This window comes from Simochromis diagramma, unplaced genomic scaffold, assembly GCF_900408965.1.
Source record: "Simochromis diagramma unplaced genomic scaffold, fSimDia1.1 OVJJ01000618.1, whole genome shotgun sequence".
Taxonomy (NCBI): Eukaryota; Metazoa; Chordata; class Actinopteri; order Cichliformes; family Cichlidae; genus Simochromis; species Simochromis diagramma.
In genome coordinates this window covers 958,050-977,595 of record NW_024387423.1, presented here as the reverse complement: position 1 = coordinate 977,595, position 19,546 = coordinate 958,050, and the positions used below count along the sequence as shown (strand labels likewise).

The following is a 19,546-nucleotide window of genomic DNA, read 5'->3' as shown; positions in this document are numbered from 1 at the left end:
TTTCACAGAGAGCTGATGCGCCCAAACTGGGGAGTGGGAGTGTCTTCTGTTTTTTTTCTTTCTTTTTTTTTTACTTAACTTTATTAAATCTTGTACATATATTCTTGGTATGAAACCTCGTACCACAATGAAGCTGTACTTTAGAGTAAAATACCTTGACAGAAGTTAAATGAATTGATACAGATGTTCATGTTGCCCCATGATTTAAAGCAGGGGTTCACCACACTTCAACAAGGCTCAGTACAACTGAACTGTATTAATATAGCACCAGTTTCAGGCAGCTTTATATTGCAAGGTACAACAAGAATGAGGTATGAGCAAGCACTTAAAGACAGTGAGGAGGAAGAACTCCCTTTTAACAGAGACCTCCAGCAGAACTACCTCAGAGAAGGTTCCCTGAGCGAGGTATACAAGTTGGTTTTATCCAAAAGGAGAATTTGAATACTAGGAGCTGGTTCCATATGAGATCACCTGACAGCTGAAGGCTCTGCCACCCATTTGACTTTTGGAAACTCTAACAACCACAAGTAGGCCAGGTTTCCTGCTGTACTGGTATAATATGATACAAGGTCTTCGAGCTGAGATGGGCAGTAAGGTTTGAATTGTCGCTCCTTGCCACAGGCTTCCTCCATGATGTTATGTTACTAGGAGATTTTTTTTTAAACACCAGTTTCGACCCTTCATCTCGACTCTCAGCACTCCCCTTACTCTTGCCTGTTAAATATTAGGTGACTCGCACTGCGATCAAGAGCTTAATACCTTAGTTTCAAATGTCTGATGTGAGAGGGGTGGGTCATGATTTTCCACTAAGATTGTTATTGTATGTGTCAATTAAATAGTTTGAGAAGGCTGTTTAATGAGGTAAATTTGCTGAATTATACTATTAAATTCATCTGAGCTCACTTCACCACCTCACTTTCATCTCAGAGGGGAAGTTGTGGAGCTTCTCTGTCACCGTTGGTTGCAGTACCCACCTCTTTGCTCTTTGGTGGTTAATGTTCGTTGGTTTTGCTGGTTTAGGTTTCATTCCTTCCCACAGTTTTCTTACCCCCACCCCCATTCACTGTGGTTTTTTCTAGTTGGCCTTGTTCCTCTCACTCCTGCCCCGCCCTGTGGCTGCTGTGGTAAAGCAGAGGCAGGTTTGGGTGGGTTTTGCATTTCAGCCCAGCTTTGACTCTAACCCACCATATTGCAGACAAATAAGCCACGGAGGATTATTAGGCAGGGAAGCCTGAGATAGGCTGGCTTTAACTAGCTCTCTTTCATTTCTGGTTGTCTCCTTCTGTGCTCTTAATTTCAAAGAATTCACAAGATATTCTGTTACTGATTACTTTCCATTTCTTCTTGTTTTTGGATTTTAACACTCTGCTTACTTTTTTTCACTTGGTCTACCCTTGCCATGTCAAAAGCTGTCCAGTTGCATCATGGGTAATGTGCTCCTCAGATTGCATAGAGCTTTTTTTGGGGGGGGGGGAGCATTGAGAATTGAGGCATTGTGGCTGAAATAGCAGAGCGTACATTGTGTCATTGTTCATACACAACACACGCACAGTGTACTGGATGTCCAGCAGTGAGCAAGCGTGTGAGTCAGAGGTCAGACTGGGTGCCAACACCGGACAAGGTCAAGACTCCTACTCAGAACAAACCAACAACACACAACAAAAGAGTGTCACACTGCAGACAGAGAGGCTGGCAGGGAGCAGAGACGGGGTGGACGAGAAAGAAGGGAGAGAACCAAAGTAGGAGATGACAAAGAATGAGGGAAATGTAGGGAATAAATGATGGTGGGTGAGGGAAGAATGCAAAGAGATCGGTAAAGACAAGAGTTGAAAGACTGCAAGAAGAGGCGTGTAGGCGAGGGAGAGGAGGATGCATGGATAGGGTTAGAGGAAAGTTGGAGAAAGTGATGGCAGGTGAGCTGAGATGCAGACAGGGTTCAAAGACGAGCAAGAGAGCATGAAACAATGAACAAGAGATGGGAGGCAGACGTAAGTGAAAAGCGGCGATCATTGTGTCTCCCGGTGGTGCCCTGATCTGGGAGGTCATACCACATCAGCTCTGATGCTCGTATGTGTGTGTGTGTGTGTGGCTGTGTTTCACAGAACAGAACACCACAGTTATTCAGTGTCTCCACAAAGGAACCACTGTGTTCTGGGACAGACGGCACACACTGTCTCAACACTCATCTTTTTTGTGATTTGAAGCTTTTCTCTGTAGATTCCTCAGACAGACACACACATATTCATATACCGTGTAAATCACACATACACTCAGCCACTTGGAGATTGACCTGTGCTGCTCTCTGCTGGCGAACACACATTAGAGCAGCTCAGTCGTGGTTCAAATCACTGGTCCTCTTACCGGGTGTCCTGGAGGCTTCATTTTGCATGATCTCCATCAGCAGAGATGATCTTAGTTATGAAACTGGCCTGTTATCACTTTGCTTTAAATCTGCCTTTTTAACAGTGCAGATTTGACGAAGAATGATTAATGTGACTCTTAGGATTCTCAAACTGAAGTAGTTCAGTCAAATTTCAACCTGTCTGACTTTAAAAGGCCTGCAAATATCCTAATCCTGGAGGTGTTCACTATCTCTGCTACATAATGTGATTTTCACTTGAAGGCAGTTTTTAAGATGTGTGTGAAACATTCTCAAATCTTATTTCCCCGCATGTGATTAAATTTGAATTGCTTTAAAGTGTTTATTGGACAAAATTAAATATTTCAGTCGGTCTGTTTGTGCTCTTAGAAAATGTATTGGGTGTTTTGGAGATGATGCAGATTTGTCTGGAAACCACGTGATGTGTTTTTTTTTTTTTTTTTCCTTTTTAAATAACTTGATATTAAGAGTAGTCATTAACTGCTAAAGTACCTTTAATCTCTAAAAGTTAGATGCTAATCCTCTTCCTCTCTTTCCATGTGCTTGTGCAGCTGAACTGGAGTTTGTTCAGATCATCATCATCATCGTTGTGATGACTGTGATGGTGGTGGTGATCATCTGCCTGCTCAACCACTACAAGCTCTCCACCTGGTCTTTCATAACGAGGCAGAGCCAGGCCCGCAGGCATGACCATGCCCTACAACAGGTCAGTGTGGGTGGGTGGGTTTGTGGGCGGGTGGGTGTTTGAGAAACAGAGAAAGAAAGGGAGAGCTAAAAAGAGACTGTTTGTTTGTGTTGCTTGTACTGAGTGGCTCAGACGGCACTGTTCTCCCAGCATCCATGCCAGTAACATTTTGATCTAAACTGGTGTCTGTGTGTGCGCGCGCATGTGTGTTCATCTGTTCTCACTGAATGTCCCTGCCTACTCATTGTGACAGTACATTTCTGTATTTCTGCAGCAGGACAAACATAGCTTACCAGTATGTTCCCAGTAAAGCTGTGCTGAGCTAAATGAATCCTTTTATCCCAGTCTGAGTTTCTGTCCCAGTTTCAGCGAGGTAACGTCTTCGCGCGTGTCTGTTAGATGAACTTGCTGAATTGGTTTCTTCAGAGCCAGACTCTGTCAGGCCTTGATGTTTAATTCACTACAGCGCCGTCTAGACGGCAGCCGCTCTGCCCCCGTACTGACATGTACACTCTGGGACAAACACACATGCACACACACACACACAGTTTATTTATGTGCGTTGAAATAGACTCAGGCTCAAAACATGATGCATTATGGATCCATAAACATATTCAGCCTAATGATTTGTCAGCTTTGGTGTACTGTTACCAACAATTTGAATATTAGTGTTCAGCTAATAAGCTCTGCTTTTTGATTCCTCCTGCCACTCTGTGCTGTGTATCATTCAATCAAAGCGAGGTACAAAGCAACATCAGAAAGCAACAAGCCCACTGAATGCAAATTGGAAGAATAGCTGATGACCTTTACCCCTAAAAGATGCATGAATAAAACAGTATTTATGCATGTTTATGCTTCTCATGTTGCCCCCCTCCTCCTCAAACAAAAAAAAAAACCCCAGCTAAATGTTGTTGACTGTGCTGTCTGAGAAAAGATCCTCCAGTCAAGTGTAGATGAAGGGGAAACTGCAATTATTTGACAGTTGTGTTTATTTGTTGTAGCTTTTATCCTGCCTATTTTTAAAATGGAGTCTTCTGTCTTTTGTTGTGCTCTCAAGCAGGGCAGAATTTTGGGTTTGAAGCCATCAGGCATTTCTCAGTGCTGCTGTTTCATCTTTTGTGTCCTCATTAAGTTGTTACTTTTTGGTTTTTTGTTGTTGTTGTTTTTTATTTTTTTAAATTCATGCTTTCTTCTTTTTCTTCTCCTTTTTTTGTTCTTTAGCTGTGAAGTAAGAAAGTTTGTTAATGGTGTCACATCAAAATCCTTTTCAGACACAGCAAACCGTAATGACTGCAGACTTCTAAAGCATTACACATTTTATCCCTAGAGCCCAGCCCCAGCTCATCCTCAGTATCCAGCACTGGATATCTGGGCATATATTTGGTCAGCTCAGATTCTTATTGTTACATTGGGAGCTGCTCACCTGGACAGGCTACCTGATGACACCATTTTTACATTTTCTTTTACATGTATTTTTCTCATCTTAAATTCTGGACCAGTCCTGTTTATGCATCTCTAGTAATATGTTGTTTTTGTTGCTAACCTGAGCATCCCACTGAAGCACAAACACAACAATCTTCAGCCCACCCGGGGACTTTTTGAACCTTTGCCTTCCTCTTTGTTTGTGTCTCCATGTGCAGGACGGGTGCCTGTGGCCTTCAGACAGCGGCTCTCGGCAAGGTGCCTCGGAGGTAAGACTACCACACTGACTCCCGATAAACACATTCAGCTAATGCCGCATGTTACAGGAGCCGAGTGCTCAGCTGAATGAAACTTCACTTTTCCACAATGAAACTGAGTATTGCTTTGTCTACACTTGTTATATGTAAACTTACAAATATTGAATTTCAGTAGATTCAGCAAGTTCTTACTAAAATTTCTGCTAGTTTGGCTGTCTGCAGGCTCCTGAGTGTGTAGCCTCTAACCAGTTAAGTTACTGTGATAAGGTTGTTGGTCTTTTTTCTCTGAGCATTGGATCTGGAAACAGTTGTGATCCTTGGACACATTTTCTGTCAGGAATTTCCTTGAATTGCAGGAGCTTTTAGAAATTCTCAAACCTTTAACAAAGTAAGGTATAAAGAACTAAATGGAGACAATGACTCTTGTCAGCATCGCAACTATAAGGAAACAATGAATGCATAAAACAGCACTTTTTAAAAAAAATTAAAAGAACACAGTTACACTGATGGTCTCTCCAAACAAACAAAAAACTATGAACGTGCAATGATGATGTCAACAAATATTCAGCCCAGCGCAGTATCCTTCCTCAGTACAGATTTTGTCTGTAGGCAGAGTGCGTAGAAGAGTGTAGAGGTATTGTTAACTGCAGCGTATGGCTGAATAAATTTTGATAATCTGACACATTTATTGCAGCTGCATCTCAGTCAGAATCACAGTGTGACCACCTGGACTTGGTTCATTTGGTTAGGACGCTAAATTAGTTTCTCGCCTCGTTTTTAGGGAAGCAATTTAAATATTAATAAAAACCTCGTTGGCAGCTCTGGTTATGGGTTAATTCAGTGTTTGTCCTTGTGGAAAAACCAAGTGATCTTTAAAGGCTTACAATCAGATGCTCTCTGCTGCTGAATATTTTATTTTCAAGTAGCTGCAGCCCTTACAAATAAACACAACAAATACAGAACCCCAAAATTCATACCTTTTTATCAAACTAAAATGCAATGAAAAGAACATAGATGATAAAAGTGCATTTAACAGTTTGGCATTCAGAGTCTGTATAGAGAAGTGCAGTGTGTAAAAATGGTAATTAAAAGGAATAAAACAGAGAAAGGAGACCTGAACACACTCAGGGATGGCTTTTGTCTAATCTCCACGCTCTGCTCGCCCCGTTATAAAAGACATCCATTTCCTCTCAGCTTCTCTTTGTGTCTTTGTTGGCTTATTTATCAGCGCTTGCCCTTGTAGAGTTGTTTGGCGGTTCAGTCAGGGCCCAGAGAGCCTGATATGTGCATTTTTTTGCTTGCTGGTAAATATTTGATCGTGCAGGAATTGGAGCTCACACACTGTGTTGCAATGGGTATGCCTGGCACTGTACTCCAAAACAAGATCAAAATTGGCATGTTCTCAAAGACTCGTGAATACAAAAGCACAAACAAATGCCAGTATACTCATTGTGACTGGTGATCTGATCTCTTAATTGCGTTGATGCCAGATGGAGGAGCTTCCGAGTCAGGGTCGGAAGAGATGCGCTGGGTTAAAAGACTGCTGGAAAATCATATGGTAGTATTGATTAGTTGCAGATAATAGTATATTGAGGCTGTGTGAAAGTTTTTGGCTGGCAAGTGTGGATGCACTTTGGCAGTCTTTACTGGCTTGTAGCACCAAGTCGGATTTAAAGTGCCCCAGTATTTATGCGGCAGAGAGAGAGAGTCGTAAAAACGACGTGTGCACCCAGAGAGACCCGGAAACTAAGGAAAAGGCCACGGAGAGACGAACGCAGAGGGAGACGCAGCCACTGAGTGTGGGTGGCTGATGGATGCAGGGATGGGGGCTGACTGAGTGTTTGTGTGGCAGGGCGGGGGGTTGGATGGTTTTTGGTGCGTCATTAATCAGCAACACCTCCCCTGACACTGTCTAGACAGACGTCTGAGAGCTGCCCCGCTCTGCTGCGCTCTGCTCCCTCTATCAGCTCCACACCTTTCTCCCCCTGCCGTCTGTCTATTTGTCTATCTCTGTCCTTTCTCTCTCTGCCTTCAGCTCTTTTTCCCTTCTCGCGTTTTATCTCCCTGCCTCTTTCTTCTCCTCCTTTCATTTCTGTGCTCTTTCTTTCTCTCTCCTTATCTCAGTAGCCTTTCCTTTTAATCCTTTCAGTTCCACTCTTTCCCTCACTCCGTCTCTCCATTTCAATTGCCCTGATCCTCTAAAACCCCCTCCCTCCCCCGTCTGTTGTTCTCTCCACCCAGACTGCCTTGTCAGTGGGGGTTGGCTATTAGAGCCGCAGTCACTAATTGAAATGGGTTCCCTCTGATAATGACTCGACACAGTGGAAATGTGTGGAATTGGATAGAAATGTGAGAAATGAAGAAATGGATCATGCCGTCACAGTCTGAAGAGTTAATTGAGGTGAAGATCTCTGACAAAAGCTGGTGGATGAACCGGTGTGCTGAATGTTTTTCTGTTTGAGTGCGGGCTCCTTTCTTCCTCTTTACTGTAATTACATTGTAATGTCTGTCACAGCTAATTGGTGGCACGCTGGCGTGTGCCGTTGCTGCACCAGGATATCATTCATTTTAAATATGCAGCATGGTAACCATACTTCACTGTACGGAGCCTCGTCTCCCAGCAAAAGCTTGCGTGAAATCAGCGTATACAGAAATGATTGTTATGCAGAAAGCATCATGTGACTTGCTGTGAGGCTATAACTGGTTTACACTGTGACCAAAACAGAATAAACAAATGAAGGCTGTGTACAGGGTAAGGTCAGAACTGCTAAACTGTTAATAGACTCTGGGTATGACTCTAAAAATTACAGGTAATGAATTGGGATGGATGAATAATCACAGATAAGTCACTTGACAAATAAAATGAGAAACACTTGTTGCTTCCAGCCTCATTGCTCGTTTGATAGATTTGGATTTTGGATTGCAGGCCAGACGTGATAAGTAGTTTTTTCTGCTACAGTGTCATTAACTCACAAGGCTGACTGGTCATGAAAATGATTTTAATGATTAAAAAAAAAATATATATATTTTTAACGATGAGCTGCTGAATTATTCCCAAAAGCTCAAACAGAAGTTTTGTAGATCACACAGTGACTCTGAGTTCATTGCACTGAACATCAGTTTGAGTGTTTGGTCATTTTCACGTTGTATGTGTATCAGAAAGATACTGGTATTAAGACTGATCGAGTTCCTGTTGATGCCAGCCAGCTCACAGCCAAGCTTTTATCTTTGTCCTGTCCTCGTGCATGTCCCAGCTCATTCACTCCTCTGTCTCGCTCTGTTTCTCAGGTGTTATATGCTCCGCAGGCGAGGGATCGCTTCACCGCTCCCTCCTTCATGCAGCGTGACCGCTTCAGCCGCTTCCAGCCCACCTACCCCTACCTGCAGCATCAGATTGACCTGCCGCCCACCATCTCTCTGTCGGACGGGGAGGAACCACCGCCGTACCAGGGACCCTGCACCCTCCAGCTCCGTGACCCCGAGCAGCAGATGGAGCTGAACCGCGAGTCGGTGAGGGCACCGCCCAACCGGACCATCTACGACAGTGACTTGATCGACATGGGAGGAGGCGGGAGTCTAGGAGGGGTAGGGGGAGGAGGGGCTGGGATGGGGGGCGGTGGCCCGAGGCCGCCCAGCAGTAACTCGGGCATCAGTGCCGCCAACTCCAGCAGCCACGGGCGTATGGAGGGCCCCCCGCCAGCATACAGCGAGGTGATAGGCCACTACCCTGGCTCAGCATTCTTTCTACACCAGCACAGCAATAACCAGAGGGTGGGGAGGCCGGGGGGGCTGGGGAGCAGGACAATCCAGCAGCAGAGCCAATCAGAAAGCACAATTGTACCTGCCAAGGCCAAGGACGGCCAACCAGAGGACTTGGTGTGAAGAAACAGGGAGGGGAGAGGTAGGGCAACCCACCCCAGACTGAGATCTGTGTCTCTCGTTCACCCCAGACCTCCTGTAAGCCGGGGTGTCTCTTATCGCTCTGTCTCTCACGTCCTCTCTCCACACTCCCATGCACAAACACACCAACTTTAGCTACAGAAACGAGCAAAGAGAGGAACCAACAACTGATCTCATTTCATCCATGCGCTAGCACTGCTGGGACAGGATGTACGCACTGTGTCCAGACTTTTTTTTTTCCTCCTTATTTTAAGAAAGAACCACACTGCTAGCACAGATTGAAACAGTTTTCTCTTTCACCCCCCCCCACTCCCCCTGGCGGCGATGCCGCTGTCCCCAGGAACTGAGGAGGGATCAGTTTTGGGGGGGTTTGTTGTTTTCTTCTTTCTTCATTGTTTTTCTGTTTTTGGACCGGGATCTGTGCACAAAGCGAGAACTGAGAATCAAGGACTTTACAGAGAACACAACGAAACAAGAGACTCACAAACCCAAATCTTAGTGCCAAGGTTCACAAGGAAGCAAAACAAAGGGGGGGAATGACTCGTTTTAACATTGAAAACACAAAAGAAACGTTATCTCAAAGTTGCACTATCTTTTTGTTGTAAAAGAGAAGAGGGAAATGATGTTATGTTATAACAGCGATGTTTTTAATTTCCTGTCTTGTTTGTTTGTTTTTTGGCCTTTTTGTGAATGGACTGATTGACTGACTGAACTTTGGCTCCAAAGTTGTTTTAAACAATTGGGAGCAAAAACAAAAAAACAAAACAAAAAAACCCAACAACAACAACAAAAACAACAACAAAAAAAAACAAGTATTATAAGCTTATGTCCTTCCTTTTTTGAAAACCGCAAGAAATCCTTGTACCCAGCCTAAACATCTCTGTCTGCTTACACCACAGGCACAGTGAGACTTAGTAAGAGAATAACCTGTACTGCTTCATGTCTGCGTTCACATCATGGGGAGGGGTGGGGGGGTAATCTGCCTCATGAGCAGCTGCTGGATTGATGGCGTGCTATAACTAACCACCAGAGGAAGTGAGCAAAGATTAGAGTCCTGAACACAGCTTGGCTGGATTCAGTGGGATCCAGGCTCAGGTTTGTGAGATATCAGCCCAGCTGTTTTGATATCAAGTTTTAAAAAAAAAAAAAAAAAAAAAAAAGCCCTCGGCCCCTGTTAAGGAGGGTGTGTCTAGCAGGTGGTCAGAGCAGATTCTTCTCATTTCAAATCTACCCTGACTGCTGAGTACCTGATGTTTCCTCTCGCCCCCCTTCCCTGCATCCAGGTCCACCGCCCTTCCCCAAATGCTCGTCTCAGACATCTTGCACAGTGCATTCTGCCAACAGCCACCACACTGAACTCGAACCCACACAGAAAAACACAAAATATGTGAAGAAGAAGGAGGGGGAAAAAAAGAAGGCTCAACTCTCCGTCTTCACGTTTCTAAAGCCACAAAAGAATGACACAAAGTGAAGATTCCTGTCTGCGTCTGTCAGCACAGAGATCAGGTTTTTAAAGGAAAATTGTCTGTGGTCAAAGTCAAAGGGCTATGGGAGGCTCCTTTTTGTAAAAGAAACACAGAAAAAAAACCTTTTTGAAAATCTAGCCTTTTTCTCTGCTCATCGTTGCCTTCTCCTCTGCTCTTGCGCTTTATCTGTCTCTCTTTCCTGTTTGCGCCAGTCCCCCTCCCCCCTTTTCTAACGGCGTCTCCGGTAAACACTGTTCGTCATCACTCCATCCATCCATCCGTGTGCAGAAAAAGTGCGATCAAATGATGCAGAGTCCGCCGAGCCCTTTAAAGTGGAGACTGGAGTGGAGTTCTCATTCGGCAGCGTGCTGGTGCAGCCCTCTCCTCACTGTATAAGTGTGTACACGTGTGCGTTTGTTGGTCAGACCTTTTAACAACACAGAAAAGCACTTAATGCTCCTGCAGGAGTTTTGTGTGTGTGTGTGTGTGTGTGTGTGTGTGTGTGTGTGTGTGTGTGTGTGTGTGTGAGAGAGAGATTGTAACTGAATGATTTATTAACTGACTCCAGTTTAACCATTCAAGGACATATTACTTCTTTAACACAGCTTCAGTTCAGCTTTCATCGGGATACAGTCGAGTGTCTTTCTTAAAAAGGCAGAAATGCTCCATGTTTGATTGTCACAGTGCAAAGGTGACATCACAGTGAGCCTCAAACAAAGTGGACGCATCCAGCAAACCCCAAAAAGGAAAAGCCCAGCTGGGATGATGATGATGTGAGTCTGTTCCATACTACGTACTGGTTCCAGGCGTGCTAGCAGTACAGCCTCAGCACGTCGGCGTGCACGCGGGACATGCTTGTTTTCTGAGTGAAGTGCAGTCTTTATAGTCCCTCCATGTATTAAATCTTTGAAAAACGAAAGCTCTGCTTTCTTTTCAAGATCAGAGGACAAGGTTGTATGAATTTGATGTTTTTCCTACTCTCAGCAAATCCCATGAAAGTGTCTAAATACTTTTGTGACCTCCTCACCCCGTCTGTAGCACTCGGCACTAAGCACCAGTTCCATTCATTTCTGCTGAAGAGACACAATATTTAAAAGAAGCATTTGGCTCAAGGTTAAATTAGTGTGTTTCTTGGTGATGCCAAAATTCATCGTCGAAGAGCAATTGCTTTCACAGTCCACTGTTGTCACGATTTTAAAGCTCTGTACGTGGGAGTCATTATGACAGGTCTGTTAGTGGAGCCTTTTTAAAAAAAAAAAAAAAAAATCCAACCAGTGGATTTTTCAGCGTGAGGCTCACAGGGAGGTGGGTGCAGCACCTGGACGCTGCACACGTGGCTCTAGTTAGATTTGGACTGGTTGAGGACTATTTTAAGCTCAAACACATTTGGTGCTCTAGTGGGCACTAGCACCCACAGGAAGGCTGTGTGAGTCCATGTAAACGGCTGCGTGCTGGTAATGAAGGAACATGCTTTCCGGTGCGACTCACTGTTATTCAACCACAGTCGAGCTCATGGGAATAACATGCTAACAATAACACGTTTGCAGATCATTTTTGTTTCAGGAAAATGTGTGAATTTGTTGCCAGGATGTTTCAGAAAAGCTGAAGAAGTTGCAGGATGTTTCACAGCTAACTGGCAACAGGTCCATAGCATCTTTGATTAGAAAGGATCGTCTTTCAGTAAAGACGGTTAGTGATACGATACTCTGAAGACTGCAACGGAAAACGTGTTTGTGCCCACGCTCGTGCCAGATGAAACCCTCAGTAATGCTGGGTGATGGAGCAACATGTGGTCCCACCCTGATGATCTTTCAGTGAAGCCTCTGCTTATTTCAGCAAGACCGTGCTTCTCATACCTATGGGATGAGCTGCTAGGATCAAATTTAAGCGACACGTGTAAAATGTAGTCTGATCATTTGATATAATCTTGTTTAAACTGCTCATTTAAATTATTTCCATTAGGCTGTGTTGGGTTTGTAACATTTTACACTGAATCCCAGGGTGCACTGGGAACATGCAGTACTTATGAATCTTTTCATGGGATTTGTTGACAAGAAAAAATATAAAGTAACACCAGGCTGAACATCTTTTATCACTACTTGTCAGCGCACAACAAAGAAAAACTTGATGAGGTCTCGTATGACGAATACACAAACCTCTGTAGTATGAAATGAAATGTGTCGGTGTAGAACACCTGCTGCTGCCAGATGAACACGGGTGATTATTGGACGAGTGCAGCAGTGTTCGATGGCATCATGCCAAACAGCTGAGGTGGAAGCAGGAAGTGGTTCTTCATGTATGTTTGTCCCCCTCCTTCCACACTCATGAGTCACTTATAAGAAAGTTTCAGTCAGTCTGAACGGAAGCCCCGTCGGCATCGGTGTGTTTGAATGTCCCAGTGGTTATCAGCTGACTCTAAGGTTTTGTTGTTTGTGTGTGTGTGAGTGAGATCACATCGCTGCTATTGCTGTTGCTGCTGCTACTGTTGTTGCTACTGCTGCTTCTCATGCTCACCCCAACCCGCCCAAAGTCTTTGTATCACCCCCCCTCACATCAACCAGAAGGAGAGAAATCTGGCCCTTTGCAGTCAAACCCACAAGTATTGAGACATCAAGCCTTGTGTTCCAACACTTTGACTTCAGACGAGCAGAGGTGTGTTTACCTAGCAAAGATTGTCCCAACACTTTTGGCCTTTGACCTACTCCAGCCCCACATCTTCTTCCCCCCTTTTTTTTTTTTTTTTTTTTTTAATATATTTTTTCCTTCTTCTTTTTTGTTCTCTGCTTGTTCTTTCTGTGCAGTCATAGCTTGTAAATGGAGGATACAAAGATGAATTTTATGTTTTCTACAAGGAGGTTTGCATGTTACTATTATGTGAGTAAATAAGGTGCCTAACGTTCATGTTTGAGCAGACCACACCTCAGTCAGACTGCTGCTGGGAATCCGCGAGGGTGGCTTCATCGCCGCCTGTCTGGCAGAATAGAGAAGCAGAGTGCGAGGACGGCCAAAAAGCGATCCTTTCTGTCTTTTTTTTTTTTTTTTTTTTTTTTTTTTTTTTCCCCCCTCTCTAAAGTCTTGGACGGATGAGTCTGCTCCGACATTTAGGATTCTGGGGCGTTCTCAAGCTCTTGTTAATTTAGCGACACCCACGCACCCACCCTCCCTCCCAATGAGCAACAGTGTGCCTGTTTCCAAACTTGCTGCTCCACCTTGAACTTTTTTTTTATTTTTATTTTTATTTTTTTTTGAGTGCGGCAGTTGCTCACCGGCCATTGTGCCAGACAGGACCGGTCGCTCCTAGAGAAGCCACTGAAGCCATTCCAAGCAGTAATGTGACCCGTGTGGAGCAGACATAGGAAACCCACTTGCACTCAAAAAGCTCCCACCTTCGTTGTGCCTCACTTCCAACGGTGCTTTTTTCAGTAGTCTGTCTTTCTTTATGTTTGTTTGTAAGGTGCTGTATATAACTTGAATATATTATGCACATATCCTACCCAATGGGTAGAAACCACAAAAAGATGTTGTGAATAATGTAATATAATGTATAGACGATATAAGAATTTTAAGAAGGCAGCATCAAATTTGTAAATGCCTACAGTTAAAAATGTGCTTTGTCTTTTTTTTTTCTTTCTTTTTTTTTAAAAATAAGAAAACGTGGTTTGCAAAGTACGCTTAGAAAATGGTTGCAACACAAATACAAATTACTACTTAATAATAATATTTTGCTATGAATAGTCTGTTATGAGGACGAGACAACCTCGGGATTAAGGACCCTTGTTGAGAGACGATATTCACGTGTTTGTCGGATTCTTCTGTCACAGTGCCAGCCATCATTTAGGCACTGGCTGATGATTTTTCTTTTGACCAACTAACAAATGTATAGCTCTATTATACAGATCTTTTAAGAAAACATATATCTCACACACACACACACGAGAGCTGTCAGCACTTCTCCATGATCTTGGAGAATGTGCTCCTCTGTACGTCTGATTTTTAGTTTTTGTAATTCTGCCAAAGTGTAAAAACTCGCTGAGCACACTGGGCTCTGCTTATTGGTCCGGCTGGATGTTTAGGCATTTCAGCTCTAGTTTTTAATTGCATGGTTGTCAAAGAGGAAAACCATCAATGGAGGGGAAGAAGGAAAAAAAATCCATTTAGTTTGGAAAGTTGCACCAGCATGGCACGAGCGAGGGGAAAAAAGCCGTTCAAACTGTCACTTTTTTTGTTTTTGTTTGTTCCCTCTGTTATTTTTCACGATTATTTTCTACATTATAATGTTATATGTGGCACAGTATATTAAAACAAAAGTCATGTTTAATCTGCAGTCATTTATTTACAGTATGTACTGAAAATAACTCCACTGTACAATAACCGCAGAGCATGTTCATTCTTATCTATAGACGATGTACATAGCAACGCGCCATGTTCTCTTTGAAGCACCAAATAAGTGGCAGTTGTGTAGTTTATATTTGGAAATGGTCTCTATTGTAACTTTGGCTGGCGTGCCGCTCGGCTCTCCTCTTCCTTTAATTTCAATTTAAAAGTTTTTCTTTCTCTTTTTCGTTTCCTGCACTAGCTTGAAGAATTAACGGGCTCAGACTGATCTTTTATTTGATTTCTCTCTTCGCAGTGCTCTCTCTCTCTCTCTCTCTCTCTCTCTCTCTCTCAGAAATGTGTACTCGACTGCTGACAAGACCACAAGTAGCTCTTTTTACTGTTCCTGATTTTAATGACGACGATATCGTGTCAACAGTTTGGTATTCTCTCAGTCTTGACAGCTAACATAGGACTGCTTCCATCATGGGTTTTGTAACATCGTTTAGCTTTCGTTACAAAAATGATTCTTCCTCTCCCCCCTCTGTGCTCAAATCTAGATATATATGGCTGTATTCAGTAACCATACAATGTGTGTGTGATTTTATATATATATCTATATAAATATATATATATAATATAAAATACACACACATACACACAAACACAGAGGTAAAATTGTTGTGTATTTTTGCCTCTTTTTATTTAAGCAATTGTGATGTAATAGGTTTTAGGCCTAAGGTCTGTTATTGCAATACTTTTACAGAAAAGAAAAAAAAATCAAAAAATGTTGCTCTAAGTGCTGTTGTAGTCAAAGATTTTATGCTTGTACTTATGCTGTAGTCAAACTGCAGCGTAATGAATAAAACTTTAAAAGTGATTACTCTGTTGTTCTGCCTGTTTGTTCCTGTAGTCTTCTATAGATAATAAGGTTTTGTAATGTGATTACTGTGAAGTCGGTGTGGGCAGCCCTGCCACTCGGCTCTCTATCTGTCCTCGCTGAAGCGGCCAAATAACATGCGAGCAGGATTTAAGGCGGGTCAGCAGCTTCACGGCCTTATTAACCTGCTTTTCTGTGTTGCTTGGCAATGCAGGTGAAAGCCCGCCGCACGTACATGCAAAACACAGAGTAGGTTAATTGGCTGCTATGATACAATTAAGACACATGCGGTTCACATCGCATATTGCAGGACCGTGTTTTATATTTCAGTTTATCTGGAGTCTGTAAAGCATGTAGGCTACAGGCACCAGTGAGTCTTGAGAAAGAAGTAGTTTCAAGATTTTGTCAAGCTCTCAATTAAGTTTTAAACCACACATACATACCTTTTTTCAGCATCACTGGTTTGGGCCACTACTATTCATGGAGACTTCAGATCCTTTCACTGCTCATCAAAACAACCTGAAGTTCAACACTACTCATGCTCAGGACCTCAGCTGTGTATCTGTGTATCTCTAAGGCAAACCACATGATTGATTGTCAGTACAGGAACCTTTGCCATTAAAACTGACATCTTTAGGGCAGTTTTTGTCTGGAAAAATCCGTATGAAGCCCCAAGACTTTCCAACCAGTCTTAGGCTTAACCCTTGTGTTTTCCTCGGGTCATTTTTGACCCGAAAAGAAATCTTTCGCCATCAAAAATGTGTTTTTTATTCATCAAATGGTCTGAAAATAACAGGAGTTATTCAGTACTATGCTATGCATGATTGGTATAAGTTTTAAGTAATTTGATTTATTTATGGTTTTGGTTTTTATTGGATTTGCTAATACCTGTTGTCCTAAGGGGTCAAAAACGACCCCAAAGTACAAAGTGTTGTAAAGGGCCACATTGTCACACCATACTGCTTTCAAACATCTTTGATCTTGGGTCACTGATGTGTGGGGTCAAGCAATGGTCATAACAACCACAACAACAACAGGCAACACAATGAGGAGGCAGGTGCTCTACATTCAGTTCAATTCAATTTTATTTATACAGCGCCAAATCACAACAACAGTCGCCTCAAGGTGCTTTATATTGTAAGGTAGACCCTACAATAATATATACACAGAAAGTATGAAAAAGTTGTTTTTTTTTTTTACCACGTTGTGGAAAGGAATGACCAGTAGAACAATGCACATATTGAAGGAAGTGAAGTGAAGGAAACCGATGAAGATGAGGAAGAATCTGAACTATGTTCAAGTAGGTTCTCAGGCATCCAGGACATGGTAGTCTAAGGAGCTTGGAAAGAAAGTGACTGGGATTCTTGAAGTTTATCGAATTTTCAGAATGTGAAACTGAAATAGAAGATGTGTCAGAGGACTACACATCATCCATTTCAATTATGATGAAGACAAAGAATCAAGCAAGAAAGAGGAGTCAGCTGAGACAGAAATATTTGCAGTAATGTGAGGAAACATTGAGCTGGTCTTCTATCCTTCCCAGTGACAGACAATGCATGACTCTCATGTGTCACAGAGAAAGACAATCTACCACGGTCCAAGCACATGTGCCAGGTCCCATACTCCTTCGATTGCTTTTCTACTCGAGTACTGAAAGCATTACACACAGTGTATTCTGCTTGTATTCTGCTTTTTAACTTTCACATGCCAATGGATGCATCAGAGACCAAGTTGGGGTTCAGTAACTTGCCCAAGGACACCTTGGTAAGAACTCCAGACTAGAGCACACAGAGATTGAACCAACAACCATCCAATTAGCAGATGACCTGCTCTACAGCCAACTCAATGACAAACAAGGAGGGACAACAACAGATGAAGAATAATGGATCGAATGCCGCTGTAGGCATAGGTGGGTATGATTCTTACTGCCGTGCATCTATCCAGTAAAGTCGCTACAGCCAGTTTATGACATCCTGAGTCTGGTAGGGAAGTTTTCATGCTACCGTGCCTAACACAAGATTAATCATATGTTGTGTTAGGGATCTCAAAAGTGATATCATTTCATGATAAAGACACAATAGAAGATCATCGTTCATGACACAAACGTGCTCCCATGAGGTGTATGGAACACGTGGGTGTTTCTCCTGCTGTGATGTAAGATCCAGGTACTGATGTGACTGTATGAGCACCAAGTCCCATCAGAGGACTCTGTCCATTCCAACAGAACATCCCAAGTAAACTGGGGAACTATGAGATAAAAACATGGGCAGTATGTGATGCCAGGTACAGCTGTACATGGAACATAGTGTACGATGCTAAACTATCTGGCCCGCAGTCAGGGCACGCAAGTTGTCCCTAATATTACAGAAGGTTTCCAAAAGGAAACAATCACCTGTAACAACTTGTTTACTTCATATGCCCTTGGCCTGCAACTGCAGAGAAGAAAGCTGTCCATGATGGGACCAGTACAGAGGAATAAACCTGAGCTTCCTCCTGCACTTGTGGCAAATATGGGTGTTAACAGACCTCTCTGCACTGAATCATACTTGTTATTAATCTCTGGCTCTCTTCCACAGCGTGTCTTTTATCCTGTTTTCCTTCTCTCACCCCAGCTGGCCGCAGCAGATGGCCCCGCCCCTCCCTGTGCCTGGTTCTCCTGGAGGTTTCTTCCCGTTAAAAGGAAGTTTTCCCTTCCCACTGTCGCCAAAGTGCTTGCTCATAGGGGGTCATATGATTGTTGGGTTTTTCACTGTATGTACTATTGTAGGGTCTACCTTACAATATAAAGCACCTTAAGATGACTATTGTTGTGATTTGTTGCTATATAAATAAAATTGAATTAACACTTGTAAGTGTATATTAAAATCTTTTACCACATTCGACTGCTCTGCTGTGGGCTATAAGGGTTTGGTATTCTTTGCATTTTCATCACGTTGATATCACATTTGTTGCATTTAAAAAGTTGAAGAAGTAAAATAAGACGTTATCCAAAAAAGTATAATGTATACTATGTAGTATATATACTACTTGTATGGGATGGAACTGCTAAAACTGCCTTTTTGATGATAAATAAAATTCATAAATTAATGTCTTTTAAAAAATAGCAGCTTTTTAAATGTATATTTTTTTTTATTGAAAGTTTTGTAATTATGACAGTCATCCACATGAAACAAACAAAAACAGCAAAAACAAAAACAAACAAACAAACAAACAAAAATAATATACACACTGACAATAACATAATGGCACAGTGAAACCCTCAGATCTGCCCGGTCTGGGGGAGCTCCCCTCCACCTCTTTACAGGTCTCATGTCATCAGGTTTTTGCTACTGTCCACGCAGCACTTTACAGTCCATATCATCCCAGGGAAGGGTATTTCCAGTCTCTTTTATGAGCTGCCTTCTAAAAAGCAGTGACCACGTCCTTAGCAGGCCTTCCTTCTTCCAGTAGTTGCGTGAAAATACTTAGTTAAGCTCTGGTTATATAACCCACCACCCATCATCCCACATTACCACCTTCAACAAATCTCTCCCACTTCATCCACTTTTTATGAAATTGGTCCATTTTGAGGTTAAAAAAAAATGTAAGTTTTTCCATTCTATATATTTCCTCCATCCCAACAGGATGTTTATCAAATATTTGTCCCTTAAGCAGGCTGCTGATGGGATATTGCCAAAATACGCAGTACAGAAATCCAAATTTAATTTGAGACCAGTCACCAAGTAAATTGATTCGACCACTTCACTCCAGTATGGTTGGATTATTGGGCATTTCCAAAATATATGAAAATGATCTGCCATGTTTTCCCCACAGTTTCTCCAGCAGTATCCATCCGTCAGTTGACCTTTTTGTTTGTATTTTATTTTGGGTGTTATAAAAAACCTATTAAAATTTTTCCACGTGAATTCCCTCCAATAACCCGAACTAGTAGTTTCCATCTGTGTCCTACATATATTTAACCAACTGTCCTCTGATGTGTTGATTTTAGCCTCCGTCTCCCATTTAATTTTAATATAATTGGTTGATTGATCCTTAAGTGATTGTAGGTTCCGATAAAGTTTAGCAATCAATTTATTTTTAATCTGACCTTTATAAGCTTCTTTTATAACGGGGACTAGGCCTTCACTATGTTCTTCTGTCGTTTTTATATTACTATTGAAAAAGGACCTGACTCGGAGATATCTGAAAAAATCTTGGTTTTCCAAACCATAGGTGTCTCTTAATTTTTCAAAACTTTGTAAT

At 42.5% G+C, this 19,546-nt stretch overlaps 1 protein-coding gene across 4 annotated transcripts in view; it reads left to right on the top strand.

The window, feature by feature from the left end:
* The window catches only part of LOC120722304 (low-density lipoprotein receptor class A domain-containing protein 4-like), a 246,493-nt gene extending 231,189 nt beyond the window's left edge, over nucleotides 1-15,304 (top strand). For all 4 annotated transcript variants that reach the window (XM_040013253.1, XM_040013252.1, XM_040013254.1 and 1 more), the window contains 3 exons: nucleotides 2,932-3,086; nucleotides 4,706-4,756; nucleotides 8,033-15,304. In XM_040013253.1, coding sequence (XP_039869187.1) covers nucleotides 2,932-3,086; nucleotides 4,706-4,756; nucleotides 8,033-8,626 — 800 coding nt within the window. In that variant the 3' untranslated portion in view covers nucleotides 8,627-15,304. The remainder of the gene's footprint in view (nucleotides 1-2,931; nucleotides 3,087-4,705; nucleotides 4,757-8,032) is intronic.
* Nucleotides 15,305-19,546: the final 4,242 nt, after the last annotated feature.